Source organism: Choloepus didactylus, chromosome 2, assembly GCF_015220235.1.
Source record: "Choloepus didactylus isolate mChoDid1 chromosome 2, mChoDid1.pri, whole genome shotgun sequence".
NCBI lineage: Eukaryota > Metazoa > Chordata > Mammalia > Pilosa > Megalonychidae > Choloepus > Choloepus didactylus.
In genome coordinates this window covers 102,760,387-102,779,003 of record NC_051308.1, presented here as the reverse complement: position 1 = coordinate 102,779,003, position 18,617 = coordinate 102,760,387, and the positions used below count along the sequence as shown (strand labels likewise).

Genomic DNA, 18,617 nt, shown 5'->3' with positions numbered 1-18,617 from the left:
GCTAAATACTTTTCATGTATCATTGAATCCTTCTTTAGTAATGTTGGGCATGATTCCTAAGGTTCCTTTAGGATTTGAAATCCTCTGCTTCTATGGTCCTAGTTTCTAGAAGGTATTAGGACAGAGGATTGATGAGAGACTAATCAGACGGGCACACCGCAACTGGTGGTTTCTAGATACAGAAATATGTTGGATTTCTTTATGCTTGTGTGTGTTTTTTTAGAGACAGTGTGGCCACAAGACCAGAGGGATAGGGGGGTGGGCAAAGTGATGGAGTAGAAACCAGATAGGGTTTGGACCTGAAGTGTTGGGAAGAATGCAGTGGAGAAGGTCCTGGACTGGGAGCCAGGAGCTTGAAGGAGACCTGGTCTCTTCTCTGCTACCTGCTTTGGGCCTCATTGTCCTTCTCTGTAAAATGAGGGGGTTTACTCCTGAATTTCACATGGTATTTGCTGTGAGCTGGGGTTGCAGAATTGAGACATTTTCAGAGAAGAGATGAGAGCTGGGAATGCAGCAGATCCAGGACCTTTACATTATGCCCATATGTGGTGGCCTGTGCTTTTATCCCAGGACAGTGTGGCACTGTGCATTTCCCCATGGCCTTGCTTGCCATGGCCAATCAGTAGGGTTTTAACAGCCCTATGATGGAAGATCCTGTTATCTTCTTTTGAAGAGTGTTGGTTTTTGTTCTTAAACACTGCTAACTTGGTTGGTTTTAAATCCTAAACCTCTCTCCCCTGAGGTAGGCAGCAGCTAAAATCTCTACTCAGTTTCCTTGTTCTTCGAGCTGTCACCTTCTTCTGGGGTCCTTAGGGTCTCTTGTACATATGCACAGTTTGGAGGTTGTTGAAGGAGTTTACACACAGATTTTGGGGCTCTGGCTCTATGACTCGCTACTTTTTGGAATTCCTGCCCTTACTTTCAAGCTTCTTTGGCAGATCGCTACCTCTGGCCTCCAAACTGTCAGGCCAGTCAGAGTGAGCCCTGCACCTGGGCTCCAGCCAGCCCGTGCTGCGCTTTCCAGATTGTGCTGCTGGGTGAAAAACCATTCAAAAGTAAGCCTCACCTAGTGAGTTCCCTTCACTCAAGAATCGAGCCTCTCCAATATCTGCCTGTTCTTGGTCTTTCTCCCCAGAGACTTCAAAGTTCTTTTTTATATTTTACCCAGAATTTATATTTGTTATTTGTCAGAGGTATAGCCTGATACCAGCTAGTCCAGCATTATCAGAAGTGGAATCATCTGATGCATTTATTTTAGAATAATATTTACATTTTTTTCTTGTCTCTGGAAACACCTGACAGAAGCATTGTAAATAAAAGGAACTCCCACATGGAGGTGATTGATGGAAACTCTAACCAGCCTATCGGTGTTGATGATGTTGTGGAATGTTTCAAGTTGTTACGTCTTTCTGCTTTCAGTATTGTGATTCATATACTGGGAAACACTACAGTTCAGTTTATCATTGTCTTCAGAAGTTGATCTCCACAAAATAGGGTGGAAACAAGAAAGTGAAAAGACTTTATGAGATATTAATCTAGTACTGAGGCTGAGGTTGTCAAGAAACTTACAAAAATATTTTTAGCTCTTTGGTTAACCTTATTTGCAGCTAACTTTTGCTTATCTGGAAGATAAAGCCATAAATAAAACTGGCACAGGTAATGTCATATCTTGATTGCCCAGAACAATTTGCATCTTCCTTATACTTTTATTCTTTCTAGATGCTAATGAAAAAGAAGTAGGCCCCAAAGTTTTAAACTTTTTTTTTTGTAAACTTAGACCCCCTGTTTTAGTTTCCTTGGCTGTTCAGGCAAATACTTTGCAATGGATTGGCTTAAACAATAGGAATTTATTAGCTCTTGGTTTGGAGGCTAGGAAAAGTCCGTATCAAAGCATCATCAGGGTGATGCTTTTTTTTCCCAAGTACTGGCGTTCTGGGGCTGACTGCTAGTGATCCTTGGTCCTTGGCTCCTCTGTCACCTGCAATGCACATGGCGGCCTCTCCTAGCTTCTGCCTTCTCTTCTGGGTTCCACTGACCTTCAGCTTTTTGTTTCCCGTGGCTTTCTCCCCTGTCTGAATTTCATTCTGTTTATAAAAGACTCCGGTAAATAGGAGTAAGACCCATTCTGGGCCACACCTTAACTGAAGTCACCTCATCAAAAGGTCCTACTTACAGTGGGTTCACACCCACAAGAATGGATTAAGATTAAGAACGTGCTGTTCTGCTCACAAACTACCCCACTCCCTTATGCTCTGTGGTAGATGTTTTGAAAATAGGCCCTCTACAGTGTCTCACAGCAGGGTTTCCTGGACGGAGAGCACAGAAATGTTACAGAAGGCTTGGTGATTAGAAATCTACCAACAGGTTTAATATACCATCATGTCTTGGTAAGCCAGGAATCACAGGTATGGGAGCATCTGGCATAGGCCCAGTTTAAAAAGTCAGGGAATTTATAGAATCACAACAGGACTGTGCAGGGCAGAATGGTTTACTGATCAAGGCACGCTAATGCCTCTGAGGCCGGACCACCAGGCTGAGTCTTGGGCTCAGGCTCCTCCTCTTGCTCCTCCTCAGAGTGGAGATTCTCTCGTGAGCACCTGGGGCGAATGCGTTCATTCTTAGACACTTTCGTCCAGTTAAATATGTTTTGAGCATCTCCTTTGTGTCTGGACCTGTGCTGTGTATGGCCAGTCTGTCTAGTGATGAATAAAACAGTTCTGGTGTCTGCTTTTAGGGAACGTGTGCTTTAAACAGATATTCAGCCATGTGTTGCTGCTATAAAGGAGAATTATGGGGAGCTGTGGGAACCCTTGACATGGATATCTCACCTTCCTGCAGGGTCAGGAGAGGGGAAGTAGAGATTAAGTAGAGATCTACAGGATTGTGGAAGGTGGAGGACCGGGGGGAGACAGAGTAGAAGAATATTCTGTGAACAGGGGATGAGCATGTGTAGAAGCCTTTGAATGTCAGAGTGCATGGTGCCTTTGAAGAACTTCCAGATAATTGGAGAGACCTGGGATATGAGATGAAGCCAGACCATGCAAGCTTTGTAGGCCACACTAAGGATTTTGAGCATGATCATTTGGAGTAGTTGGAAGCAAGCGTGGGAGGTTCTTAAGCAAGGACCTGATCTTATGTTGCATTTTAAAGAAAGCACTCTGACAACCTTGTGGAGAATGGTGTGGAGGGGCCCCAGAGGCAGTGGAGAAACCAGTGAGGAGGTGATTTAGGTGAAATTCTGGGATCCAGTAGTGGCAGTGTAGATAGAATTTGACAGGTCAGGTCGCTAATTGGCTCTGATGGATAAGGAGAAGCACACTCAAGAATGACAGCCAGGTTTCAGGCCTGAGTTACTGGGTAGAGGAAGGCTAGGGGAAGAAATGTGATGTGGGGACCAAAGGTAGGGAGAGCATGAGTTTCTATTTTGGAAATTATTCTCAAACCACCTGCCTCTACCATCCTAGGAGTCCTTGGGATTCCCAGTCTCCTGCAGAGGAGACAGATAAAAGGGATGCTATTTCTGAGTGAGCACGCCATGTTGCATCAGCCTTTGAAGGGAGCAAACTGGTTTTGCCTGATCTCTGTAGGAGGTGACAGAAGCCCGAGGCTTTGAAGGTTGTTAGCTCAGCAAGTGGATGAGGTTCAGTCCTGAGGGTGGGGGGCGACTTTCCAATCTAGAATGGGAGGGTGCGGGCCCAGGCTCAGTTCACCACAGAAATAAGGAGCTTGACCGTTGATGCTGAGTGGTCGTGAGGATGACCCTGCAGTGGGCAGGTTACTCTTGCTGTGCCTGTGCCAGAGAAACTCGGGGAATGACTGAAGTTGGCTGTGGAGGTCGTAATGTTTGGTTACTGAGAAACCCTTTGTTGCGGTGTTATACTTGTGAATAAGGGTGGTACTCACTTATCACACCCTCTGATTTTGCTCCTCCGCTGCTTCCTTGTATTGTGGTTCTGTTTTTGATTCATGTTATTAGGGTGAATATTTTACCTTTTGGCAAGGCGATATGGACCTGAACCAGACTTTGTGTTTCCTTTTATGCTCTTTGCATGACCCTAAGGTATTACCATAGTAACTATGCAGTATGTGCTCCAGACTTGTTCTTAGAAAGGCAGATTTGTGATTTTCTTCACATGATTGGGAGGCAAGGAAGAAGAGTGGGTGAATGAGTGTGGAGTGAATGGGAGGGTGATTTGTTAGTGGGGGTGCAGTGTGAGATGAGTGTGTGAGTGAGGTGTAAGGTGTGTGAGCATTTGTGCATGGCAAGTGTGGTGTGAAGGTGTATGGTGTATGCGTGCACATGGAGCAGCTTGGGTGGTGGCTGATGAGTGAAAAGGAGGCACTAATAAGGTGACGATCTTAGTTGTCCTTAACATAAGCTCCTACACACACAATGCTTCTCCCTGTTAGGAATCCTTGTCCAAAGTTGAAATGTCACCTCGCCTCTCCGTCTGTGCTGCCTCTGTCCTCCCCATGCTCCATCTTCCCTGCTGCTTTTTAGGACTCCCAGTCTAACACTGCCCATTCCTGAGAAGGGAGAGATGGGCTGGGGCAGGGGTGGCATGGTGGGGATGCTTCCCAGTTGGGTGTTTGTGATCAGGCCCCATTCTGGAACCTCACTGGGCAGCTGGCCCTTTCCTAGTCTGGTGGGTTTCAGTGAGGGAGGGTTCACACAGTCCCCCAGATTCACCTGTAGTGGATGACCAACCTTGCTCGAGCCAGAGGTCCTGGCTGAGGGAATACGAGCCCCAGAAGGTCTAATTGCCAAGCCAATCAATCCTGACTGCACAGAGTTCAGGGCAGGAACCATTAGGCATGCAGTGTCTAGGAGAAGGAGCATGGAAACTACCCCTGGGCTGGAGGGCTTTGAAGTTGGGCAATCACCAACCCAGGCTTCATGCCACTCCTGTCTGCACAGGTCACTGACATATTGGCAGACTGCATAGCCCCAGCATAGCTCAGGGAGGAGAAATGCCAACCACAGATAAATCTGACAACACTTTTATATCTAGGTGACTTTGCTTGCCTGAGCTAGTGCTTTGTCAATAGGTATTCTGCTCCTCACTGGCCATGGTAGGGCTGTCCACTCTGGGCCCAAACTACAGTGTACTCACTGTTTACCCACTGGCTAACTGGAATTGTGCTCTTTGGTGTGTAAGTTCAAATTGTTGATCAGTAACTAGGGGAAGTCCTTTCGCTGCAAATTTCAGGAAGAACCGTGTCTTCCCATAACCACGGGCAATACGCTTCCTGTAGAGGTGGCCCTCATCTTCCCCTATTAAGGCAAATTTTGCTTGAGTAGACTTTTAAATTATTCTGGAGCTCTTAATTTATAGACTATCCCCTGGGCTGTTTTATATAACTTATGTGTAAAAAGGAAAGGTACATCCCAACAAATCAGTAGATAAATGGAGTGGCGTATATCTAAGACCTACTATCATATATGCTTAACAAATGCTGGATTATCTTCTTTCTTGTTTGATCCTTTGAGAAATGATATCTAGAGATTATACCTTTTGATGCAGCAATCCCACTTTTAGGAATCCACCCTAAAAACATACTTGTGTAAGCTCAAAGATGAGGTTCATGGAAGCATTTCTTGTGATAATGAAATAGCACTAGGTATTCATACATAGGGAATGTGACATGTACTGTGACAAACTTTTATGCATTGACATAGAAAGATGTCCAAGTTGAATTTAAAGTGAATTTGAAATGAAATCCCACTTTACAATTGAGTCAATTGAGACAAAGAAAGGTTAAGTACAAGGATAGCAGTGGGAGGGTCTTCACACCCAAGTCCTTCTGATCCTGAAATGTGTCTGGATGCAACGGTGTCTGTTGCATCTCTGTTTAAGGAAGAGATTAGAAAGAAAACGATAATTTCTTGTTAAGGTGCTTTTTGTATGATTAGAACAGTCTCCGGACAAAACACCCTTTGGCCCTTAATCTACTCAGCTTTAAAATGGGAAAACCAACTAGGTGACCTCCAAGGTCCTTCCACTGTTAACATTGTGTGATTAGGGACCCTTGCAATGTCTCCTCTCAACCAGTGTTTAACTTCTTCCCCGCAGTACGTAGGAAGCCTGGATGTGCCGAGGCCGAACAGCAGGGTGGAGATCGTGGCTGCCATGCGCCGGATCCGGGTGAGTGGCCGGAGGTGGGGCTGTGGGGCACTGTCTCGGCTGCTGGCTCTTTTAGATAGTGCCGAAGGTCTCAAAAGGGAGAGCTGCCCGCCTCGCTCTTTGCAAACCCCAGACCCCCTCTCTCCATACCGTACAGGAAAGCTGTTCTGAGTTGGATGGTTGATCTTGATTGAAGGCCAAGGTTAAAATGAGTGTGTGATGAGTGGAGGCTACCATCCTCTCTGCTGCTTCTCAAACTGAGATATATGCTCGCCCTTGAGAATGTGTTGGAGTCTCCCAGGGACTGAGAGACGATGGTGAAGTGTCTTTTTTTCCCAAAGATTTTAGAGAAAAGGTTCATAATTTGTTGATAATCAGCTCAAAACATTAAAAAAATTAAACCATTGATTGTGATATAGAATATAAGAGGCACTTGAATTTTTAAGAACAGATGTGAGATTTTAATAAAATTGCCTTAGTCGGCTGCTTTAGTCTCTGCGAGTGCGTGTGCATTCTCTCCTGCCATTTCATGTACTCTGGGAGAGTTTGGTAAGAGTTTGGTAAGCATTCCAGCCTCTTGCTTTTGGATCTGTGGTACACAGAGCAGTGATTGAATAAGAATTAAGTTGTCTTCTGACCACTGTCAAGAAGCTTATCCATGTGCTTTCCACTGAAACAGAAGAAATTATCTTAGACTTGAGCATTTCAAAGATAGGTTTGGGATTGGTCAAATGGATTATAATTACATTTTAGAGAGAATCGGTGGTTGGAGGAGACTAGATTGGCTGTCCCTAGGGGCAGCCTGGTTTGCGCTCATTGACCTTTGGAATAATCTGCTCACCTGAATGGAAAACATATAGCAGCTGCTGAGAGCTTCCTTTTGCTTTGCCAGTTTTACTTTCAGTCAATTCTTGATCTGATTGACAGAAACCTCAAATCAATGAGAACAGCTCTGGGAGGAAAATTAGCATGTTTGCCACTGTTTCTCCCAGCAGTTCATCAGACTAATAATCTTTTCTTTGCCTTGACCTTCCTAGTCTTTCAGCATTTTATATTAAGTTGAATTTATTGAAACTACAATTAAATGTAATAGTGTTTTCATGGATATAGTAAGTTGTGAAGTGGGAGTCATGCTACCCTCATTTTATGGGTTAAAACCGAGGCTCAGAGAGATGTGTGAAGAGTCACAGGGGTCGAGGGCTGTGGCCCGAAAGCAGGTCGCCACCTGGTCTCATGGGCGCATGCAAATTTCATCACCACTTTGGCTTCAGCATGGCCACCTGTATTTTCCAGGCCTCTTCTCTTTTCTTCCTTTGCTGTCTAGCTCACATGGAAAGCACAGAGGCCCTGGTTGGGGAATCTGGGGGGTTGGGCTGCTTGCTGCTCCCACCATGGTTGTCCTTGCTGCTGGGATGAGGATTGGACCTGGAGCTGGCTTCTCCTTGGGGCTTCAACCCCAAAAGTCCCTCTAGCGACAGGGAACATGTTAATGCCACTACCATTATTAAAGTGATGTCTCTGTTAATAATGGTAGCTATCAAGATTGAGAGCTGATTTTTTCCGGCACTTACTGTGTGTCAGATGCTCTGTTAGGCTTTTTAACATTGAAATATTTTATTATTTTATTTAATATTTACAGCTACTTAGATCAGGTGAAGATATTACTATTGCATTTTATAGACGAGAAACAGGCAGCTGAAGTTAAATAATTAATTCTGGGTCAAATCTCTGTTAATAGGTGGAGCTGGGATTTGCACCCAGGGCTGTGCTGCATCCTTTGTGGCCCTGCCTCAGGCTCTTCGTGATGCTAATTTGGGTGATGACCCCCCCCCCCCAGTTGGGGAATCAAAGGACTAGAACCTGGACGCTCCCCAGTGAGGGAGGTGATGGCAGAAACACAATTTTGTAGAAGGAATAGAGGTAGAGGAAAGCATGGCTCTGAAGCCGGGAGTGGGGGTGGGGCTGGTCGTGCCCGGGACCTGGAGGCGTTTGGGGCTAGTGTGGCCCGGACCTCCTCTTCCAGCCCCTGGGGCCCACGTACATCTTTCTGCAGCTTCCTTCCTTGTGAGCTGCTTCTAGTGCTTAATGAGCAGCTCATTAAATTAGAGGGAGAAATTAATTGGCCAGAAAGCTGGTTGGTCTGGCTGTCCAGTGTCTTCTTGTTTAGACTGGCCACATTAATAGCAAGAGCTCTGGATGTGTTTTACCCCGAATCCCATAATTCATTGCTAGGTCCAGGCTGCTATTTTCTCCTCCTTTCTGCCATATGCTGTTTTGGCTGTAATTACAGCTGTCAGGAACTGGGACGTGGGATTTCTGTGTACAGGACTATTTTTGACTTCGTCCTTTTATGTTGAATGGTGCCAGACTGACATGGGGCAGGACACTGCAGGGTTTTGGTTGCTGAATGTTCTTGTGTTTTCACAAGACATGGACCCCACAGGTTGGCCAGACCAGCAGAGGGTCCTCAGAGAGAAGAATTTTTGATAATGGTCCCAGTGTCTGACATCTGTGAAATGCTTTGTGCCTTGCCAAGCCCTTTACCTGCCAGTCTGCCCTGGTCCTCTTTGCAAGGATAATCGATAGATCGGTTAAGATTGTCTCCATTTCAGAGCTGTGGAAGCACTGAGGTGAAATGCTTTCCATGAGGCTGCCCAGGTGCATCCTTGAGCTGGGCTCTAACAGGTGTATGGATTCCTATTCCTTCCCCATTCTGCACCCCTGTTTTGATTCCTAGCTAAATATATGGACTTTGTTGATATGACTGGTGTTTTCCTTCTTCTCTCTCCCTATTTCTCATTTGGTCTCTCACCTTGATTTTTTTTCTAAATTTATGTTATCTGTCTTGGGCATCCTTTTTTTTCCCCCCATATGCTTTCAATATTTCTTTTTCATCAGTGACACCTATACCTTCTTGGATATTGCACCTTTAAATAGATGGGTTTTCTTTTCCTGGTAAGGAACTGTTGGACCAGAACCACGAAGCACTTTGAGTATTTCTGGGTGGTCCTGGGGAACAGGAGCTGTCTTCACAGTAGATTGCCAGGTTGCTTGCTGTGACAGGAGACTCCTGACCTAACCGCTTCATGCCAGAGCTGGCTGAGAGAGTGAGGGCCTGGGGGTTCCCTGTACTGCACTTCTCAGTACCAGATGTGAGACTGTCCCTGTAGATGGTTGTAACCTCAGTGTTAGCACAGTCCTTGGTACTAGGAAGCACCCAAGTGAATGAATTCATCAGGGCTTCTTAAAAGACCTCTCCTGAATTTAGCCCTTTCACCTTCTCCTTCTCTAACAATCCCCCAAGTATAATCACCTGTGGCCTGGCCCTGCCCTGGTCATCCCTGGGATGCTTTGCTGCCTCAGGCTCCTGGCGCAGTGTGTTTGGAGGCAGCTTGGAGTAGAGGAGTGGGGGAAAGGTGTTTAGTGCTTGCTTCCTCTGCTATTGTGACTAATGGTCATTATTCATATGTATATTTATAACTCCCACATTTACAACTTTAAAAATGCTTTCACATACATTATTTCATTTGTTCAGCCCAATGTGTTTCTATTTGTAACCCCTCTTTGATGTGAGATGAGTAAGTGAGTGTGGAGGGAGGAAGGGGATGCTGGCTCACCTTCCTTGTTGGCCAGCACTGTATATGTTTATTTTTTCATTCATTCATTCATCAGGTATGCCCAGGCGGTCACTCCATTCAGATCATACAGTCACAACAGCTGTCTTGATCAGAACCCCCACCTCATTCAGCGTCCATCTTTTTCCTCACCTTTTTTTTTTTATTGTTTCGAATCCTTTAAGGCATGCTTTGATTACTAGACTTTTCTTAAAGTGCAGAGGTTCAAAGCATAGGTGTCTCCACTGGTATAAGAATAGAGTGGATGAGGGTTTGGAGCAAGACCCAGATTTGTCAGATCAAAGCCAGAACAGAAGAACAATTAACTGAACAGGTCTGTTTTGAGAACGAAGTGGCCTGACCGAAAAACACAGCCACATGTGGTTGTGACACCTCTTGTCCTCTTCCCCAGGTAACCCTCTTTCTGGTCTTTTCCTTCCCTCCCCAACTTCTCTGGCCTGTTTTCAGTGTTCAATATTGTCAGATATGTTTTGATCACTCACTCTGGCTGGTAGTCTGTTGGGTGTTGAATTCAGCCATGAACAAGACAGGCACACAACTGTGTAAGTAGTGAAAGGGCAAGAGACCAAGACTGTGTTACTGGGAAATCTAACCAGTTTGGGGCATGGCAGGGAAGGCCTTGTGGGGGACTGAGAGATGTGTTAGTAGATGCTACAGCCAGATGGCCCCTGAGATGAGGATATGGAGGCTCAGAGAGGACTTATAGCTCTTGGAGGGCAGTGACCACATTGTGATTATCTTTGGATCCCATGGTGGTTTAGAGCCATGTACCGCAGAAAAGCATGCTCTTAAACTTAATCCATTCCTGTGGGTGTGAACCCTTGCAAATAGGACCTTCTGATGAGGTTACTTCAGATCGGATGTGGCCCAGGAGGTGTCTTAATCCTATTACTGAAGGCCTTATGGGGGAAAGGTCATTGAGAGAAAAAGTCACAAAGGTTGCCACCAGAAGACGCAAGTCGGTGGAAACTGGAAGAGAAAGGAGAGGCTCCATGTGCATTGCCATGTGATGAGGAGCCGAGGACCAGTGATCACCGGCAGCCAGTCCCAACATATTTTCAGGGAAGAAATAATTACCTCGATGACACTTTGTTTTGGACTTCTCCTAGCCTCAAAATTGTGAGCCAATAAGTACCCATAAGTCATTCCATTGTGTGGTATTTCCTTAAGCAACATGGAAACTAAAACCCAAAGGGCCTAACATTAGTACCTGACCATTAGTATGTACTTCAGTAGCATTTGTTGAAGAATGAATGGCTTAAATGTATTTCTAAAATGCACCTGCTTCAACCCAGCCTGTTACGTGCTTCAAACACACAGAATCATAGCACACTGAAGAATCAGAGGACAGAACCCTGCAATAGATATTTGGGGGGCAGTGGAGGGTGCAGTTCCTTGAGGAACTGGTAAAGCCTCAGCACTGGAGGGATATGTGCTTGCAGCCAGGTGGTACTCAGAGATATTTAATCTTTGTTTCTGGCCCCCATGACCGTGGGCTGGGTAAATGCGTGGCCACACTGACATCAGCTTTCAGAACCATCCAGCATGGGATCAGAGTTTCCTAGTTAACAATGAGTTGACTTTTCAAGTATGGCTGCTAAGAATGGCTGTTGGTCAGTAGCTTTGAACAGAATGGGCTGGTGACTCAGGAAATGGCCAACACACTCCCTTACCCCTCTGCTCCTGTCCAGTATCCACAACGCTTCCAGAAATTTCTCTCAAGAAAGAAAGAAACAAACGTGAGAGCCAAAGGGAGCATCCAGGAACTGGCTGGACTGGTGGCTTTATGGAGGCAGCAACTGGAGTAGTGAATGCCTCATGTCTGTACATGTGTTTCCTTCCCCAGCAGCATTCGCCAGCTGCACATGGCCTCTTCATATATTCAGCCAGGAAATCCGTATTTACTCCCTCTGGAAAGCTTTGCCCAGGAATCACTTCCTATAGCTTTCTCCCTAGGTGGTTCTCCTCAGCACCATTTTTTCCTTAGTCATTGTTTTCCTTCTCTTCTTAAGTTCAACATTGGCAGGTCTACCTTGAACAGGTAAAGTTGTAATACTAATCTATTTCTTACTGTTTTAGCATGAGTGTATTAATTTACTATGGCTGCTGTAACAAAGAACCACACATTACCTAAAACAACACAAATTTGTTGTCTTATAGTTCTGGAAGCCAGAAATTTTAAATAGGTTTTGTGGGGCTAAACCTAAAATATTAACAGAGCTGAGTTCCTTCAGGAGGCTCCAGGGGAGAATTCATTCATTGCCTTTTTCGGCTTTTCAAGGCTGCCTGAATTCCTTGGCCCGTGTCCCTTCTGTCTTCAAAGCCAGCAATTGCATCACTCCGGCATCTGCTTCTGTTGTCACATCTCCTTCTCTGACTCTCCTGCCTCCCTCTTTCACTTATAATAACACTCATGATTACATTCCTCCCCCGCGTCTCCCCCAGAAATCCAGGATAATCTCCTGATCTCAAGATCCTTAAGTGCACCTGCATGGTCTCTTTTGCCATATAAGGAGTGGGGTGGGGTGGGGGATGTTATTCTGCCTACCACAGTGAGATTAGATTAGGGCCGTTGTAGGGATAGGCAAGATTCCTCCATCTCACCAGAGGTGCTGTTGTATTGGGGTCAGGAAGAACTAACTTCCGATCCTGCTCCTTGTATTTACTAGTTGAATGACTTCACACATGTTACTTAACTGATCAGTCTTTGTTTAATCAGTAAGCTTGGGATAATATCTTTTTGGCAGATATCTTTTACAGTTATATGTGAAGGCATGCAAAGCACTAATTGCAGTGCCTACCACATAGATTCTGCATCATAAATAATAGTTCCTTTCCCTCCTTTCTAATTAGTGAGTATGGGCAGAGACAGTGAGGTCAGAAAACCATACAAGTTGGCTGCCAGGCATATATAAGCACTGATAAATGCTAGCTATTATTATTAAAGACATGAATTTAATTGCTTTGTGGACCAATTACTTTTTTTTCTTTACCTAGTCTGTAGATTAGTGTTTCTCAAAATGGGTTCTGTGGCTCTCTTCTAAGGGAACTAAGAGTTCTCTGTAAGAATTTTAAAAATTTGTGTTTTCATTGATCCTAATTACAACAAAGTAAAGAAAAATCAAAAAGCCTATTCTGGACTGTTGGAAGGACCACCACATAACAGCACTGGTAACTGATTTTATTGTCCACATTTGCATTTGTCTGCTTGTGTCTGTTTGTGTTGGTGCCAAGTAGTTCTTTGTATGTATCATACACTGAAGAAAAAGAACAGAAAAGTTCTTAATGTGTATATAAAGAATTCCCATAAGGGGAAAGACAAAGGATTTCACTTTGCACTGTTATGAGTTGAGTTTGCAGTCTTTGGAATAGAGAACATCAGCAGAAAAACAGAGCTAGCATGTGGCTCACAGTGCTGCAGACAGGGCTGATATTCAGAAGTTCCACTGGGGTGGCTGGACGAGTTGCTTATGACCAATGTTTGTTCTAATTAGGTGCAGTATCTTTTCTGATTTGTTGGATCCTGCACCATCCTGGTTGTGGAAACTCTGAGAGGATGGGCATGCCAGACTCGAATGAACGTGAGGGAGGTAGTCACTGCTATAGCCTTGTTGGAAACAGTGATTTGAATTCAGTTAAAAAACTGAGTTCTTTTCTGACATTAACACTTTTAATGTGAATTTATTGGTTATGTAATTCTGCATTTTAATTTATAAATTTGTGTTAGATCTGTATGTGTAAGTAGTTGATATCTGATTTTATGTTTTGCCTATTTAAATAATGTTATAACAAACATGATTTGCCAACACTGGGTGTTGGTAACATTTTTCTTTTCTTTGAAATGAGTCCACAAAACACTTGATGTGGATTGAGTAGTGTGTGATGGGATGGTCACAGCCAGAGGAAAAAAGGAAAGGAAAGCCAAAGAAAACTCATTGCCCTTTCTGAGGGATACTGGGGTGAGGCATTCTCATTAATATAAAGAATGGTACACAATAGAAGACCCTCTTTTTTTTTTTTTTTCCTACTCATGTAAAAATTCTATTGGCTTCCTTATATGAGCCAGTATTAGTCTAAGCTCCTTGACAGAGCTGTCTACAAAAAAAAAAAAAAAAAAAAAAAAAAATTTCCCTGTCTTTATGGATGGGGGTGGGTGGAAGAGACAATAAACATCCATTATAATGTCATCTGTAAATGCAATGCAGAAAGATAAAGCAGGGCATAAGATTAGAACTGCCAGGAGGTAGAAGGTAGGTGCTATTTCTTATATAGGATTGTTGGGGAAGGCCTCTGAGCTATGGTGGCACTTGAGTCTCTAGAGAAGTGAATAAAAAGAGGGAGCGAGCCATGCAGATATCTGGCGGAAGAGTGTCCCAGACAGTGGGAGCAGTTTGGGAATGGGCTTTGCAGTTTCAAGGAACAGTCAGAAGGCCAGTGTGGCTGGTGACTCATGATCCTGAGGGAGAACGGTAGGTTATTTCCAGGATTTTGTTCCCAGGAATCACACCTGGAGAGAATCTGGTTCACTAAGTACCTGTTGAATGCCTGACCACACATGCGGAAATGCATTCCTCTTCTCCCTGAATCTGCACCAGAATGAAAAGTTACTCAGCATGAAAATCTTTGGTTTTGCTCCTGAGTTGAGCGATTTGGGAATGATTTTAAAACTGGGGCAGAGGCTGCTGATCACATTATCCAACGGCAGAAAAGACTTAATAAAAATCGCTTGTTTTCAAAGTCAAAACACATGCTTGTTTTAAAATAAGATGTGTTGCTTTATTACTGTCATTTGTGCTCAAGAGTAAGAAATAATGTAATCGAATTTCCACTGGGATATTTGCATTTTATGGTTTTCAGTTTGTGGCAGGGACCCAACTCAGTCCACAGATTTTTGCACTGACCTGCTTAATTCTTGAGGATCTTTTGAAACCAGCAGTGTTTACCCATCACATCAGGAGGCTGTGCAGAACTCCTGTGCATTGTTGCTTCGTTCACCAGCCTTTGTGGACCTGCTCGCTCGTTTTCCTGGCATTGGTACAGGTTGCCTTGAGCATCTACTCCTTGTTTTGATGACTTTTTCTGGGACCCCTTTGCACTTAGTGTGTTGCACAAGCTTTGACGTGGAGCTGGTTTCCTCTTGGGACCAACAGCAGCATATTGTAGGACGGGGGTGTGCAGTCTCTGGCCATGAACAGAATGCACTTAGCACCGTACACTGAAGACCTGAGCTGCCGAGAGTGTCAACCTCATTGACTACTGCTGAAGGGCCACAATTCATTACTTATGTAGCACTTTATACTTGTTTAAGTGACTTTTCATGTTCTCTGGCATCTTAGTTTAGTCTTTAATTACCCCATAACAAGCAGGTATTATCCCTGCTTTACAGATAAGGGTCACAGAGGTGTGAAATGACTTACTCAAACTAAGCATATTGTCCTCATCAGTAACAACCGCACTCACGTACAGATTATGTTCTGTTTCTGTGTCTGGCTCTGTGCTAAGCACTTTATCAGTATCATGTTACTTGATCCTCGCAACAGCCCCATAAGGTGTAGATATAATCATCCCATTTTATAGATGAGGAAACTGAGGCACAGAGAGGTTATATATCTTGCTCTAGGTTACAGAGCTGGTAAGTGGGGAATCTAGGATTTATTCCAGAGCTTGGACATGGTACCATTATAGTATCAGAACCAAGATAAAGCTCTGGTGTACTTGTTCCTGGTTCTACAAGAAGGTGCTGACGGTTCCTACTTTACCAAGTGCCAGTCCATACATCCTCATCTGTGTCCCTGACTGTGTCTCTCTCCAGTCTGGGAACACTGCCAGCGGTGTGCAGCACTAGATGTAAATAAGGGCATTATTTGATTTTTATAAACTTCTTTTTAGAGCTTGAGACTCATATATCCTACGTGACATCCCCATTTGGAGGTCCCACAGCCACCTTAAATTCAGTATATCAGAAATTGAATTCATCATTTCTGCAGCCTCTTTTCTTTGCTCTGAAGCCCCTCCTCTGCAGTTTTTTTCTTCTGTTACCTTAGCTCACTGAAAGGCATCCAGGAATGTAAGTTAGAAACCTGAGAGTCACCTTAGACTCTTCTCTGTTCTTGCCTCCTGTATTAGTCACCGTTCCTGATTTTGCCTCCTAAATATTCTCAAATGTATACCTCACTCTCCATCCCTACTTGTGGAGGCCCATGTCATTTTATTGCATGGACCTTTGGTATGCTCCAGAACTTTGCCCCCTCCTGTCCTATCCATCCTCCCCACTGCTTCCTGGCTTATCTATCTAAATGCAATTCTATGGGAGTTGTCCTACTTAAAACCATTTCAGCATGGTCTATCATCTGTAGGCTGGAGTTTGAATTCTGAGCAAGGAATGTGAGGCTCCTCCTGTACCTCAGGCCACAGTGATGGTCCAGCTGCACCCAGTGCCCTGCACATGTCCTGCTGGGACCCACCTGTGTTCCTGCTGCCCGGGAAGCACCCCCTTCTCACTGTGGCCAAAATCTATCTCAGCAAGGCTCAGCCAGTCTGCTGCTGCTCCCACGAACTGGCTCAGACTTTCTTCCTTCCCAGAAGCTTTCTCTGAGGCCTGCAAAGTGGCTTGCCCTCCTTCTGTGTCACCATCATGCTCTATAGAGACCTCTGTCTGTGCACTTACCACAGTGTATTTGCCTCCTTGAGGGCAGACACTATGACAGTCATCTTGAGATCCAAGAGGGCAATTACTCAGCTACTAGTTCTTCATTTGTAAAACAGGGATAAGGTCTACACTATCAGAATTAAATGCAGTAATGGGTGTCAGGTCCTTAACACAATGTCCAGCCCATTATAGATAGTCAGTGAATGTCCGCATCTCCTCCTTCCATCCCTATTGCATGTGTGACTGGAGAGAAGCCATCCCCAGTGATCCCACTGCACTATTGTTTATTTAAATGTTTCCTTCTCATCTGTTCTTGACTTGGAGGCAGAAGCTCTGGGTTTATTTCCCTGCTCCACCACCTTGACTTTGGGCAAGTTAATTTCTCTGAACCTCAGGCTTTCCATCCATAAAGTGAGGGTCATTTTGCTCTTTGACCTCACAGCTGTTTTGTTAGGTTAAATGAGACAATACACTGGAGGCTTTGTAAATTGTCAAGTACATGTACAGCTAGATGGTTGTGGGCCCCAAAAGCAGTGAGAAATGGCAGCCCAGGGCCCTTTGCTGGGTGGCAGCTCCCCTTCCTGGTGTTACTCCCCTTGGTTGAATCTGGCCCATTCATCAGGTCTAGATCGAAAACCTGCTGAGCAGCAATCTGCTGTCTCTGTGTATTGTGTACAGCACCCAGCCCTCTGGCATTTAATCGGTGTGAAAAATAACAGGGCAGCTTCTGCTTCCTGGAGAGGCATTTAACGTGAGACAGTTGGCTGTGGTAATGATAAATCACTTCCCCACAACAAGCTCAACCCCGCTGTCGAACCAGTCGGAATCACCCTTGTAGTGTGATATTAGCAATTTATCCTTTTTTTCCTTAACCACTAACCATCCTGAGAAGCATTGGCATTCTCCTTTGCCGCTGTTAATAGTCTCATTGTTGCAGGGCTTGTTGAATAGGTGGCGCGTACCCCCTGGCTTTCTCTTACCCAAAACAGTCATTCCAAGATCTTTTCCTCCTTACACAGCCTCCTCCAGCTGCCTGCACTCCAGGCCTCCTCTCCTCGTTTAGAGGCCACAGTGGGGAGAGTCCCTGGTTTGATGCCCTGTTTGGCCAGGACATGTATCCTGAGCGAGGGACTTAGCTGCTCCTCACTCCAGGTTTTGAGGCCGAAGTAGAAGGCCATGTAACCCATCTCTGTGTGGGAGGTCACTCTCCCACCTTCCTTTCCAAGACTTCCCAGGCCTCTCTCCCCTCCACATCCTCACAGGGATTGGAGCCCTGCCTTTTGCCTTTGCCATGTGATTGAACATTTGCCTAAGCAGGGAGGCCCTGGGGGCCTATGTGCTTCACCAGAAGGGCATATTCTGTGTGCAGTTCAGACACAGGCCTCGTTCTGTGTCCTTGTCGACAGCTGTCACATCCTCTGCTGCTCCACGTCGTCACTTGTGGACCCAAGTACGTCTTTGTTTATCCTGGTTCAGGAGTTGCTGGAAGAGAAGGCAGTTTGAATAGGTCTGGGGTTTTAACTTGATTTAGTATCTCCTCGTCAAGGTATGAACCATTTTTTTGAAAAACCAGGAAAGGACAGGGAGGGAGTGGTTTCATTTCTTTTAGCTGAGGTTGTTAACCAAACATCCAAATTCTGGTTTAATTCTGATCAGAATTAAGGTGGCTAGTTCAAAAATACCAATGACAGCAAGTCTTCAATAAATATTAGTTCTTATGTAAAAAGTACTATTCTAAGCATTTTTGCCTAAAGTAACTCATTTAATCCTTATAATTATTTTATGAAGAGAAGAGGTTAAGTAACTTGCCAAAGGTCACACAGTCAGTAAGTGGCCAGGATTCTGACTTCAGAACCCAGTTCGTGACCGCTACACTATACTGCCTCTGCAAGGCAGGTGTAAATCACTCTCAAATTACATTTGGGATTATCTGCTAGTGGGACACCTTGGCATTACCTACAGAATGCAGTATTGCCCTCTTCATCAGAGTCAGCAGTACTCTATTTACCCCATCCTGATGACACTGGTCCCATACCATCCCCTCTGCTCTGGGGCTGCTGGTTGAGCCAGTCCCCTCAGATATGACCTCCTAAACCAACCTGTTCCTCTCTGGTCCTTGGCCAAGCTCGGCGACATCAGCTGGTACAGCTGCGGAAACAGCTGACGAACAGGGTCAGGCTGTTCAGAGAGTGAGTGGCAGCAGGGTCC

The 18,617-nt window shown here is 44.9% G+C and overlaps 1 protein-coding gene across 3 annotated transcripts in view; it reads left to right on the top strand.

The window, feature by feature from the left end:
- The window catches only part of LOC119526425 (carboxyl-terminal PDZ ligand of neuronal nitric oxide synthase protein), a 310,288-nt gene that overhangs the window by 72,391 nt on the left and 219,280 nt on the right, over nucleotides 1-18,617 (top strand). For all 3 annotated transcript variants that reach the window (XM_037825480.1, XM_037825479.1, XM_037825483.1), the window contains exon 2: nucleotides 6,075-6,146. In XM_037825480.1, coding sequence (XP_037681408.1) covers nucleotides 6,075-6,146 — 72 coding nt within the window. The remainder of the gene's footprint in view (nucleotides 1-6,074; nucleotides 6,147-18,617) is intronic.